The 14,310-nt window shown below is 39.5% G+C and overlaps 1 protein-coding gene across 2 annotated transcripts in view; it reads left to right on the top strand.

Moving 5' to 3' along the window:
- SHROOM2 (shroom family member 2) overlaps positions 1-14,310 on the top strand; it is a 199,809-nt gene that overhangs the window by 125,052 nt on the left and 60,447 nt on the right. For both annotated transcript variants that reach the window (XM_054007990.1, XM_054007981.1), the window contains exon 3: positions 11,850-11,981. In XM_054007990.1, coding sequence (XP_053863965.1) covers positions 11,850-11,981 — 132 coding nt within the window. The remainder of the gene's footprint in view (positions 1-11,849; positions 11,982-14,310) is intronic.

The following is a 14,310-nucleotide window of genomic DNA, read 5'->3' as shown; positions in this document are numbered from 1 at the left end:
GTTTTCTGAAAGACCTAAATTCCATTTAACTGAACAGAGAATCAGTATTTTTCCCTATGGCAGTCAACAGAGACATGAATTTTAATATAGGAGACCAACTATATCATGTATGTAAATTTGTAGGCAACCATAATTCATAAAGGTACCGCACAGAAATATTTAGGAATGCTGACATTTAGCTTACCATCATGAAGCTTCTAAGATAATGCCTTGCCACGAACAAGGGCATTTCACCTCTCTCTCTCTCTCTCTCTCTCTCTCTGACCTATAGTTTCAGACTATCTACAGACTCAGGCAGATGAAAGCGCCCTGCTTTACCTTTTGTTCTCATTTTTAAGGTTATTTTCACAGCCATAAAGGCTCAAGAATGAAATCTTTTTTTTTTTTTTTTTTTTTTGGTAAGCAAAACATTTAAAGCACTACAACAGCACAGCTGTGCCGCTGCAACTGCGCCACTATAGTGCTTCAGTGTAGACACTGCCTACGCCGACAGGAGGGATTCTCCCCGGCGCGTAGGTAATCCACTTCCCCAAGCAGTGGTAGCTAGGTTGACTGAGGAATTCTTCCATTGACCTAGAGCTGTCTATACCAGGGTTAGGTTGGTATAGCTACGTCTCTTAGGGTACGTCTTCACTTACCGGAGGGTCCGGCAGCAGGCAATCGATGTTCTGGGATCGATTTATCGCGTCTGGTTAAGACGCGATAAATCGATCCCGGATCAATCCCGGAAGTGCTCGCCGTCGACGGCGGTACTCCAGCTCGCCGAGAGGAGTACGCGGCATTGACGGGGGAGCCTTCCTGCCGCGTCTGGACCCACGGTAAGTTCGGACTAAGGTACTTTGAATTCAGCTATGTTATTAATGTAGCTGAATTTGCGTACCTTAGTCCGAAGTGGGGGCTTAGTGGGGACCAGGCCTTAGTGGTGTGGATTTTTCACACCCCGAGAGACGTAGCTCTACCAAAGTAAATTCCTAGTGTAGATCAGGCCTTAGAGTCTGGAGCACAAGATGGACGCTTCCTAAAAGAAGTGCCAGTTCACTGAATCACTGCCCAATTCCACCCCGTTCAAAAAGTGAAGGTGCCGTCCCCCCACCAACGAATTTAAAATCTAAAGCCCTGATATTGGGAGGAGTTTCACCCAGACACTCCCCCGTGCATGCCCAGAGCCCCTTTAAAGTCCAGGAGGGTTCTACCCACACAGAGCTGATCGCAAGAAAAGGCATAAGTTTAATGTCTGTATTGAAAATAATCATTTACAAGATTCCTTTTCAAAGAGGGATTTTAAAGGACGTGTGAGTGGAGGCATAGTAGATAGGGTCAGGAAGGGAGAGGTAGACATAGATAGGCGTCTGCCTGAAAGAAGTCATGAAAGTTGGCATGAAAAAAGGACTCACAGGCCTTGTCTACACTTGCGGGGGCACGTGAGTTACGTGGAGCTACATGCAGCAGTGAAAGGTAGGCTGTGTCCTCAGTGGGGTACGTAGCTTTCTGTGGCAGTGAAAGGCTCTGGCAGGGCTGAGACAGCAAGGTACTACACTGCAGAAATAGCAGTGTAAACGTGGGAGTCAATGCTTGGGCATGTAGAGAGCCATCTAGGGTATATATCCTAGGGTTATGGCATGTCTTTATTCACCTAAGTGGTGCTTCACTGTCCACACTGATATTTGTACCTTTGCTAGCTGGGCATGCAGTGTCTGTATTTTATGTGTCTCTGCAAGTGTACATCTACTCACAGAAGGCATGTAAATGCATTCAGTGTGGGCTGAGTGAAGAGAGCATTTAGGGATGCAGAAGGAGACAAGAACAGAAGTTGCCTGGGGTTACACTGTAGAGACTTGAAAGGGAGAACAGAGACCTTAAATATGATATGTGATGCTGTAGAAACAATGAAGAGATTGTATGGTGAGAGATGATCAAAACTGTGCTGAGCAGATTGTAGGAGAGGCACAGTAATGACGGGAAGACCAGACACAGGTGGTTGCAGTAGCTGAGGTACAAAACTAGAAAAAGGTTTTTATGGTGGGAATGGAGAGCAGTGGGCATATTTGGGATATATTGGGGAGGAGAAAACAGCAGCATATGGAGTTATGGGGTAGGACTGGTTGAAACATCCCTATTAATTTCAGCGAAATGTTATGAAGAAAGTGACATTTTTGTTCCCTTCAAAATGTATTGTGAAAATTTTTGACGAGAAAATTCAAAATGAAACAAAAAAGACCTCTTTCACAATGAAAACTTTCACTGTGGTTTTAGGAGATTTTTTTTTCTTTTTTCTTTTTTTGTTTGTTTATTTCTTTGTTTCAAACCCTCCCCCCTTTTACTGTTTTTTCGTTAGAAAAGGGTGAGGAGAAGTAATAAAGGGAGAGAAAACGGGAGAATTTTCATCTTCCTCCACACATGCACTTTTTTTTCCCTTTTAATATTTTTTTTCTGCTTTTTCCACAGAATAGAGGAGAAGTAGTAGGGGAGGGCTAACAAACACTGAAAATCAAAAATGTTTTTTCTTTAGATGACAAAAACAAAAGCTTTGTTTCAAAAATTGAAAAATGGTGATCAGATGAGATATTTTACACAAAAATGTTGGATTTGGTTAAAAAGCCATCTTGTGTCAAAAGCTTTTTGTGTGGAAAAAAAAAATTAACCAGTTCTAGTTGTGTGCCTCTGGGACAGGGATGAGGGTGAGGTTTTTTATGCAAATGTTGAGTGGGGAAGGAACAGTTTTGGAGGAAAGTTGGAGGACATCTCTGTTCCCCAAGCTAAGTTCCTTGTCAATAAATACATCTCTTCTTACCAAGAAAACCAAAGCTAAAAGTCCCATCTCTGAGGTCGAGTGCGGGAATAAGTGAGTTGGTAATTATTTACTATAGATTTATTCGTGCACTTGTAATTGTATTATATGGGCTCATCAACCATTGTGTTTTCATGCACTGAGCACAAGAGGCTGATGAACTGTGAAAATGAAAAGGCAAATGTTTATAAGGATCCCTTTTGGGGGGATGGGGGGATATACAGGCTCATAAAACATTCCAGCAGAGAATGAGTTTTTGTGTTTTTGCCAGGATGGTTATTTTTGACAAATGAGTACATTTTGAGAGGAGAGAACACCCATCTGTCTGTATGAAATTATCTGTTGGGAGTTTACATGGGGATAGGAAATGCAATGTTAACTTTTCTGTCATCCTAAATTTATGAAATCTTATGTCTGCTTCGTAAAATTAAAATAGTGGGTTATATTTAGGTACTCTAAACATGTATAGTGGCCCTAATTCAGGAAAGCATTTAAGCACATGATTAAGTCTGTCTTTGTTTGGGACAACACTTAAACTTCTTTAAGCACATACTTAATTCCAATTGACTTCAGCACTTAAAACAGGGCTATACTCCACTTTACAATTTGTAGCTTTCCTTGAGTCCCCTTGGTGGACCCACTATTGCAGTTACAACCTGGTGGTTGGCCATCAGTTGTTGAAACCAAGGAAAAATCCTGATGTAGACAGGGTTCAAGATAGTCCATCATGCACAGGTAGGACCTTCTGCAGAACTACAACAAATTCCGAGCTGTGACAAGAATTTTAAAAGAGCTGCTTGAGGAGCTTGCTGGACCATTGATGTTGAGTTTCAATAACATCAAAGAAGTTCCAGAAGACTGGAAGAAAGTTAATGTTGTGCCAATATTTAAAAACTGTAAACAGGATGGCCTGGGTAATTATAGGCCTGTTAGTCTGATACTGATCCTAGGCAAGATAGTGGAGCAACTGATATGGGACTCAATAAAGCATAACAGGAGGATAATTAATGCCAGTCAAATTGGATTTATGGAAAACGGATACTGTCAAACTAACTTGATGTCTTTTTTTATGAGATTACAAGATTGATAAAGTTAATAATGTTGGTGTAATATACTTAGACTTCTCTAAGACATTAACTTGATACCACACCACATTTTGAATAAAAAAACTAGAAAGTTATAAATTAACATAGCACACATTAAGTGGATTAAAAGTTGGCTAACTGAAAGGTCTCAAACAGTAACTGTAAATGTGGAATCATGATCGAGCAGGTGTGTTTCTAGTGGGGTCCTGCAGTGATTAGTTCCTAGCCTAACACTATTTCACATTTTTATCAATGACCTGTAAGAAAACATAAAATCATCACTGTTAAAGTTTGTAGATGACACAAAAGTTGGTGGAGTAGTAAATAATGAAGAGAACAGGTCACTAGTACAGAACACTGGATCGGCGGGTAGTGATCGATCTATCGGGGATCAATTTATCACGTCTAGTGTAGATGCGATAAATTGATCCCCGATCGCTCTGCCGTCGACTCCTGTACTCCACCGCGGCGAGAGGCGGAAGCAGAGTCGACGAGGGAGCGGCGGCAGTCGACCCCGTGCCATAAGTCGACCTAAGATACATCGACTTCAGCTACGCTATTCTCGTAGCTGAAGTTGCGTATCTTAGGTCGATCCCTACCCCCCCCATCCCCCAACCAGTGTAGACCAGGCCTAAGTTCAGTAGTTTCTAACACTTCAAATATAGAGGCTCTCCTGTTAATACTGAAAGGAACTGACACAGATAACTTCCAGAATTCTAGAATAGTTTCTGACACTCTAAACTCAGTGGTTTTCAAATTCGAGGTTCAAAATTTTCTGCAGAAGCTAAGCTTATTTAAAAATGTTTCTAGCCATTCTGCTTGCAAAGATAAACCTAATTACCACAGCTATTTTAATTGAGAAACTTACTGAATATATAACAGTGGTGGGCAACCTGCAGCCCATCAGAGAAATCTGATTGCGGACCACGAGACATTTTGTTGATGTTGGCCATCTGCAGGCATGGCCCCCCGCAGCTCCCAGTGTCCACGGTTCGCGGTCAGCGTCAGCAAAATGTCTCGTGGCCTGCAATCAGATTACCCTGAGGGGCCACAGGTTGCCCACCACTGATATATAACATTGGAGAATGTGCAGTTCTTTATGGCCTGAAACCAGTGCTAATGGAATCCAATTAAAGTCTTTTTCATGTATTTACAATGGCACTGGATCAGGCCTGATATTTTAAATAGCAATGTATACATGATACTTACTGATAGATTTATCTAACCATAGACATCTATATTAAATATTATATTAACATTCAAATGTAGTGAATGCCAACACCTGTGCGGCCATATATGGCATAATGAACTTTTATTTTAAACAACAAATTGTTATTTATTATAGATTTTCATGAGGGAAGTGTGGTGAAATGAGGCATATAGAATTCCGAGACGTATGGTTATGTGAGGGAAAAGATTATCTTTTTAGGGTGGCAGGTGGAATGAGTGACCTGGTATTGATGTCATGATTGTGGGAGGAAAGGTTAAGAGTCTGCATTAGAAACATGCATTGAGCAGGGGCAATTTGGAATAGGGATGTAAAATATTAAACAGTTAACATTAGGCTTACTGTTAACCCACCCTAACCATTAACCTCCAGCCCCAGGCCAACTGGAGCAGCCCCAGCCCCTCTCCCTTTAATCAGTTAACTGGTTAAATGATATAATTGTAATCGTTTATGGTTAACTTTTTAATCAATATTTACATTCCTAGTTTGGAAAGGTAAAGAATATCACTGTTGGTTATATTTTGCAGAGGGATAATGGCAGTCAGTCATATTCTCCCTGTATAAGAATTGTGTTTTCTCTCTCTCATTGTACATGATATAATTCCATTGTGCTGGCTTTACTGGGACTGTCACACAGGCAAGGATGTGCTAGAATGGTGAATAATGTGACCCTTTGAGAGCACACACTTTAGAATATGTTACTGGTGTCTAAAAGCCAGTAGAGGGAGGAATTTCACTTCAAAAGCTGCTGGAGATCTCTGCCTTGTAACAAAACTGAAAAGAGGGATTATTTGCCTTGATTAAAAAAAAAAAAAAGAAATTAAGTATCATGAAAAGTGATCTTAATAGTATTAATGTCCCCTAATTATTTCCTTGAATGTATTTGTAGATGGTTCCAATGACAGCTTTTCTGTAGTCTGGATGAATTTAGTACTTTAAACTTCTCCTCCTATGTCAAGTTTCTCATTCCTTCTTCTAAGGTGATTAAACTGGGTCTCTTGGGTTTTGGGGTGGGGGTTTGTTTTGTTTTTGTTTTTAATTTCAGATTTTCTTTTATAATACTATGTAGTTCCCCCCACACACACTCCATGAGTTCTTGAAAATGTCTGAACCATTTGTCCTTAGACTTTTCTTAGAAAACAAACACACACCAAAATAATTAGTTTATTGACCGACAAGCGTCACAAATTTCAGCCAAAATTATTAAAGTTTGGCAACATTATAAGCAGCTGAAGAAGACCTTTCACAGTGCAAATGCTTGTGCAGCCTTAGCTAAAGATATCTTTATGCACTCTACTTGTAACTGATACAGGAATTCCACCTCTTTCTAAAATAAAAATAAATACATAAATTAAAAACTGAACAGAGTGTAATTTTGCAGAGAATAGAGATACAGATATTCCCAACTTTCCTTCCCAACTCCATCCAGTTCATTACTTCTATGTGAAATCTTCTTTCAAGTGGTAGGATTTTTAAGTTAAAACCCCATAGTAACTGAGTACTCTATCAAACTTTTTTAGTTCATAAACTTATTCCTATGCTAGGTCAAGCTGTGCTGATTCTGTATGGCCAATGTGAGTATGTCAGCACCAGCACTGGAGAAAGGAAACAGTTTGACTGGAGATCTGAACAGTAACTAAATGATTAACTTGGAAAACTTGTCTTTTGTTGCTTGGCTGACATTTTTAGAAACATTGCATAGCCTGTTTTATATAACTGATTCTTTTTTTAAACTGACAGATTTGCAACTTCACTTGAGTGTTACATAGTAAGCATGAGTCAGCAGACAGGCATTAGTTCCTTTGTTGGTTCACACAAGAAGTAGAATAAGGTATTAACATAAATCCTGGTAGTGGCCTTTTAGTTTGGCATAATAGATGCAGCAATTTCCTACAGTATCCTTAAAATACTTTATTGTATTACATTTATGTGTTATTGTGGGTTGGGATTGTATGTAACTTCTATAGCAAGGCGATATGACAGATGTAAGATCTGGGAATTCAAAAGCCTGTGCTGCAAATGTGCCAGACAAGTATGGACTTTTGGGACAATAAGTGGATTTCTTGGAAAATCCCTAGGCAGAGTTTAATGCACATTCCCTAACTCTGGTTATGCAGAAGCCCAGCCTTTTGAAGCTTACCACTGAGGAGATGGTCATTGTTTGCTGATTACCTGTTACAGAACACAAAGATCAAAGCCCTGAGCACTATAAAAAAAAACTGGCTAGTCTGCTCAGTCTTGTTTCTGGATCTAAAACAAATGAAATATGGGGAAAACCTGTTTGTAGATTTTGAAGGACTAAAACCTAAGAGAACCCTAGGTTGGATTTGGGGTGACCTCTGGTAAGCTTTTTAGTATGCATATAGGTTCTTTTATTGTTTTAATACGTTTTCTCTGTAATACCTTTACCCTGAGAATAAATCTGCTTGCTTAAAAGGAGTTGTATGGTAATTTATAATCAGGTTTGGAAGGATTAGATTTTTATTGGTGTATGTTGATGTAACCATACAAACACAAACGGAAGGAAAAATATTTTCATCAATAATAATAGAAATGTACAGATAGGCAAAGTAAGAAAAATGCTGCTTAAGATCATATTAGAGTTTTATTTAGGATTAAGGATATTTACTTCGTATATTTTGACGTGAAGTTGACAAGCTGTGTTTTAATGGTTATAAAGCTTTAATTTTTTGACACTCAATGTCTACATTAATAATTATTGTCTGATCCACCCTGTTGTCTGACCGCCCCACGCCCATAATTTTGCACAACTGTGAAAATTTAAATAATTAAAAATTGAAAAAAATGCTTAAAAAGAAGCATTGATATTATCAGTTGACAAAAACAATCAAATTCTGCCAAGCCTGTTTATAATTGTGGTCAATACACTGGTCATAGCCCTCAGAGAGAAAGCAAAGCACAGATTCTGGCCTTTCTAGGCGGTCTGGTTTGCTGGGCATTTCACAGTGTAAGGCAGAGAGTTGTGCACCCTTAAAATCCCCAGTCAGGAGGCAGACAGGCATTTGTCTCTGCCCAAGAGTGATGATGTCTGGAAGCCGGAACCCTAAAGTGGGTGCCTTTGGTGGACCACAGAGGGGGAACAGAGATGCGGTTGCCCTGAAGTTGTGCTAGCTAGTACTAAATTTTTTCTTTGTTTGGGACTCTAAATGTGAAAAGGTGTCTTGCTGAATTTACAACTTGGTATTCTGTGGAACTGAGCAAAGGGACAGAACTTAGTTTGGAATAACTTTTTTCAAAATTTTTTTTGTTTTTGTTTTCCTTATTCCCCGTTCAATTCTGTTTTACACATATGTAATTTGAGACTTCTTTCTAATGAAGTAAAAATGTTCATAGCACATGGGGAAATGCCCCCTCCATCCCCAATGGAATATTTTTCTCTTCCAGCAGTCCTTATAGACAGTAACAGCTTTCATTTTAAAGTGCTGTTAGGAAGAGACTCAAGGAAATGCTTTTATTAATGCTTCCATTAACTCTGGAGAGGTTTCCTGGATTGTAGATTTAGGTGCTCTCATTCTGTCACTCAGAGTTATACAGCTGTATTGTACTAGCTGGTGTGTTTCCAACAGCTTTAGTCGACTGCAAAATTTTCCATCTTTTTAATGTGATTTTTAATATCTTCCATTTTCTTTCCAGTTCTTTTACCTATTTGCACTGAGAGTTTTACAACTAATTTCATATTACGTTTTGTCTTATTTATAGAGACCTTTTTGGAATATAGGAAGTGGTAAATATAAGACAACTGAACAGGGAAAGATATAACAATGAAGAAGTGTTGGTATTTGGCTACTTGTAGTATATTGATTCCTAGTCATGCTTTTTGTGAAAGCATACAATAAGCCTGTGCTGATTCTATCCCCAAAAATAACCCATTATAATGCACTTAGTCTATTTTATTCATATGGTGATTCACTTAATTCCAAGTCCATGGCTAAAAAAATATTTTGCAAAACACATGTATGCACACCAATAAAAGATGTGAAACAAAAACCTAAAGTTCTCCTCCATTCAATTTGCCTCATATCCCAACTCAGTCCAGTCTGTTCCTCTCCTTGCTTGGCTGCTCAGGAAGATGAAAGTGATGGTGGATATTGTAGCACAGAAAATGCCATCTGAAAATGATGTTCATGTGGCCAGGAGCTATCTTACGAAGATCTTGAGAAGTTCCATGAGGTACAGTACTGGTTTTACAAAGTGCATCATTCCCATTCCTTCTCCTTTGCAGAATCTCTCATTCCTTTTGCCAAACCTAGAGGAAACCAGTGTGAAAGTCCTCTCCTTCCACTTCCATTTCCTCATACACCAAATGTTACCTGTGATGTGGTAGTTTTCTAGTCTTGTGTTTCACTTGTCATATGTGTTAAAAAAGGTCATTTTCTCGTAATATAGAGACTTTAACTTCTTTGTTGCACTGATGGCAGAACTGAAGCACTAAAGGTATGGTGTCATGAATTTACCTAAAAGACAACTGTAGTTTACTTCTCCAATATCAACAGCACTGAAATAAACCGAGGAAATAAAAAACTCCTGGTGGCTGATGCTAAACAAAAAACTCCTCCCTCCCTCCCTCCCTCAACTCTTCCCCCTCCCTCCCAGCACCTCCTGCATGCCGGGGAGCAGCTATTTCCCAGTGTGCAGGAGGTGCTGGGAGGGAGGGTGGGGAGCGGGGACAGGATGGGCTCGGGGGAGGGGGTGGGGGTGGAATCATGTCTGGGGCCGCTGGCCCTGCTGATCAACCTCTTCCCCTCCCTCTCAGCGTGTCCTACGTGCTGGGGAACAGCTGTTCAGCAGCATGCAGGAGGCGCTGGGAAGAAGAGGGAGGAGCGGGGATGGGGTGCACTTAAGGGAGGAGGTGGAAAGAGAAGGGGCAAGGGTGGAACAGGGGCAGGAAGGGGTGGGGGTGGGGCCTGAGGTTGAGTGGGGGGTTTGGGGGTCCATGAAAAATTGTAAATCAAAATGGGGGTCCTCGGGTTGCTAAAGTTTGAGAATTGCTGCTCTAGGAGAATGCCTGATATGTCCTGAGGTGCGCTGCACAAGGCTGAGCTTCTGCTCCTGGGATGAAGACCTTGAGTCCCACTCCTGGAGCTTGTGTGCAATGACAGTGTGATAGCTCCACTTAACTTACTTTCTTCATGTTGCTTCTGAGACAGAGAGCAGTGAAACTACCTGGTATCACGGAAAGAGAATAGACTAGAATGAATTTGCTTCTGTTCATTGCAGCAAATAAAATGCACCAAAAAGATAAACAAAAGCCTACTGAAGTGCCTAGGATTTCTGGTAATCTTATAGGAGCCCCTGTTGTACTCCGTGGCCCCAGGACCTCTCAGTAAAACTACAGCTGCCTTGTGGAAATACTTTATGTACTGTATATGGAGAATATGGGAAGGCAGTTAACAGGAACCTGGCACAACCTTCCATGTTGTCTGTTGCTACAAAGAGTCTCAAAAAAGGGATTTTTCTGCGCTGCGGGAGAGAGGCCGAATTAAATATTTAGCTTAGTTTGTTTTACAATCTAGTGACTATTTTATAATCCAGTTAAAAGAAAGAGGGTGAATAAGGGAAGGAAAAGATGTCTGTCTGTTAAAGGATCGGACTCAGGAGTTCTGGGTTCTGGCTGCAGCTCTGTGATCTTGGATACGTTACTTATGCTTGCTAGGGAACATTGTCCAAAGTCCCATTGACATTCAATGAGGCTTAGGCTTCAAAGTGCCTAAGCCATTTTTGAAAAGGTATATTGGCTCCTGAGTCACCTAAAGTACTTTTGAAAATTTTATCCAATAATATTTACCTACTTAAGACTTAATTAATAATAATTTGCACTTCCATTCCAGTTTACTATTACTACTACTATTATCATTATTATCATTAAATAATTGTCAAGCTACAGTGGGGTGAAAGCATTAAGGTTGAGAACGGTTTCACAGGATGATTCTAGAAGACCAAAATCTAGAGACTTACTATTTGAATTGGTAAATAGGGGGTCTCTGGAATTATTTAGGTGAAAAGTTTTGGACTAAAGTTATGCATCTGAACCAATATTTAGGCCCCTGCATAAATTATCTGACTTTCAGAGGGGCAGAACACCCACAGTTCCCATTGATTTCTATGGGAACTGCTGGCCTTTAGCATATTTGAAAGGTAGGTGATTTTACTTAGATAACTTTAGATACACAGCTTTAACCTTTAATTTATTTTGGATGCTCTGAGCCATTTGAATGCTAGAGCAGAACTGGGTTTGTGTTAGAAGAAAGGCCTCTGTCACCCTTACAAACTGGGATAGAATAAAAATATTTATGGCTTTGTCCTTCCTCCAGTCCTTAATCTCTCTCCTCCCCGGCCCTTCCCACATACACACCTACACAACAAACTTTACAAAATCTTATTCAAGAGTCACCATGTTATAAAATGAGACATAAAGCTCACTGGTCCTTTGAATAGTGAAAGTTCCAAATAAATTCTAGGTACTTATTTACCTGTCTTAAAAATACAACCACAAACCTTGCATTGAATTAATGTTTCATTGTCTGTGTGTCAAGTGTTTTGAAGGCAAATTGGCATCTTTTCAAAACTGGCTTGTCGAGCATTACATAGCACATTGTAATTTAAACTTATTTTGTATCTGTTTTGTCTCTCTCAAGTTAATTAGATTTGGTGCCCAATGTTTTTCACTGCATGTCACCTTATTAGGACATCTGTATTAAAAGTATGTGCTCTAACTCTTTCATTTCAGAAGAAATGATCTAGCCTGCAGGCCCCACTCCTGGCATGCAACCAAATTCACAGAGAATCAGCCTGAGGCAGCCACGTCACAGCTCTCCTCAACCAATGTCTGCACTTCCTGGCATTCCCGGTATCATGCAAGGTGAGTTTCTGTTTAAGCTGCACGTATCAAGCTCCCACGGTAAGAGAACAATAATGTGCCTCATATGGTTCATGATTTTAAACCGTGAACATGAAATCTTTTGATTTCATTTATATTGTAATCTGTTTTTAAAATGTAAAGATAATATTGAGAATTCCCAATGTATCAACAAGTGGGTGAAGAGCTGCTAATATTAATTTAGTTCAGAAATATATTTCATTATGTACGTATGTAAATAAAAGGCAGCTGGAAGGTATTTTTTTTTTCTTGCTGTGCATTTCTTTTCAACATCCACTTTTTAGTGTCATAAATCTTTGTAAGGGCAGTTGGAAGGGTATACTAAATGCATTAATATCTTCAGTACAATGGAAAAATACCAGAGGTATTGTTAGAAAGCAAGATTCTTTGAAAAGCAGTATAAACTCTCTCTTAGGGGAGACAGAGCATTTTTGTTTTAGACATTAAGATATTGACTGTTTCATTAGTGAAATTACTTCCCATAATCTGATCTCATGTTCAGTGTTTGTTTCTAGCAAGAGAGAGGTCAATGACTGTCTCTTTCTATAGTTAAAATACTTACATTTATTTGTTAGGTCTCATTCAACCCTGTAATGGAAATCCTGGCATCCTTGTTTTGGTCGTGAAACGTCTTTCATTTTTAGTAGAGCATGATAGGATCTGATTACAAGACCTTATTAATTTCCTCCTTATAAATTACACTCTTTTAGCAACAAACCTCATGAAAATGTTATTTTCCTCTCAATTTAACTCCAGTTTGGAGCATAGTTATGCTAGGAATTAGGGGAAATCACTCTGGGATACATTCCTAAGTTACAAAGCTGTCTTGGGATTCTGAACTTTATTGCTGTAGATTCTCCGTCATAGCTTTCTTTTCTTAATACTTTGTGGTACAACCCGCCCCACTCTCTTACTTTAGGATTTTGTTCTATGAAGCTGTAACTAATTAGATCTTTTAAAAAGTTCCCTGCTATTTTTTTAAAAAATAGTTTGCATTCAGCCTGTAAAGAGTAATACAAATACTAATTTTTATTTAAAGAAAATCCCGCACACTTTGATCCTCCCCCGACATCTTTACACTGTAACATTTTATTGCTAGAGGGACTTCTATACGTTCTATTTCTCAACCTCTTGATAATGCTTCCTCTCAGCTTACCTGGCACTGTACTGTGTATTTAAATAGGACATGGGCGGCATTCCACTTACATTGCTGAACAGAGCAGCAGACCACATGCACTAGACAAATATCCAGAAATTCTTACAGCTATACTTCTGAGTTGTGATGTTAGCTGTATAGCACTTTAGACTAGAAGTCATTACTATGTATTTTGACAGAGGTGTTACATTGATATGCTTTCTGCTCATCTCCGATGGCTACCCAGATGAAACTTAAAGTTCTGTTTGTCAGAGTAGAGAATAATTATTTACAGCCTGATCTGGAGGGGTGCTGAGTACCTACAGTTCACAACTGAAGGCAGTGGATTCAGATTAGACCCCATGAATTGCAAATTAGGATTAAGAGGGATAGTGTCTCTTCTTCATTTTGATCAATGCCAAGCATGCTGTTATCACCGAACAAATAAAAACCAGCAGGAGCCCCAATTCCCATACATTCCTTAACAATGAAAAAGGTTCTAATGTCCAAAGCACTTTCTGTGTGAAACATTGTATTTGCCTAATGTACTACTCTCAAGATCTCTCTAATTAATTAGTTTTGAACACTTAGAATATGAAAGTCCCCATATAAAGCCATATGTTAGTGCGCCCTATCATTAAAAATATTTTTTGAAAAGAAAAAGCGATATAGTTTATATCTTTGTGTGTTTTACATAAGCTGTTTGCTTCCTTGGTCATCCTGGTTGTATAATTAAACACCATGTCTTAATTTTATGCCTCTGACCGTATTGAGTGAAATGAAAAAAAGTTCAAAGGCAATTTTTCTTTTGCCATTGTAGCAACTGCTGTGTAAACCGCAGGACTAGAGAGGGGTGTTCATTTCCATTTAAATTTCTTGACAGAGAGAGGAATTCTGTCGTATCTAAACTATACAAGAGTGACCATTAAATGGATTTATAATTTCATTATTAGCTTTCACTGTGTGGGTTACAAAAAGTTTGATGGACACTGTAGTGAGGTGGTTGCCCCATTCCCGCAGAACAGGGGTTAAAAACAGTCCTGGAGAGGGCTGTGGCTGGGATAAAAGGAGTGAGAGCAGCTGAGGGAGTTGCTGACCACAGGTGTTGCCAGCTCAATCAGGGCCCAGCTGGCCCTGATAAGATGGCTGGGGGCCAGGAGCTGTGGAAGTCTCACT

The sequence above is a fragment of the Malaclemys terrapin genome, chromosome 1 (assembly GCF_027887155.1).
Source record: "Malaclemys terrapin pileata isolate rMalTer1 chromosome 1, rMalTer1.hap1, whole genome shotgun sequence".
In the NCBI taxonomy this organism is placed as follows: domain Eukaryota; kingdom Metazoa; phylum Chordata; order Testudines; family Emydidae; genus Malaclemys; species Malaclemys terrapin.
Note: the sequence above shows the minus strand (reverse complement) of the source record. Positions and strands in the feature narration are given on the sequence as shown.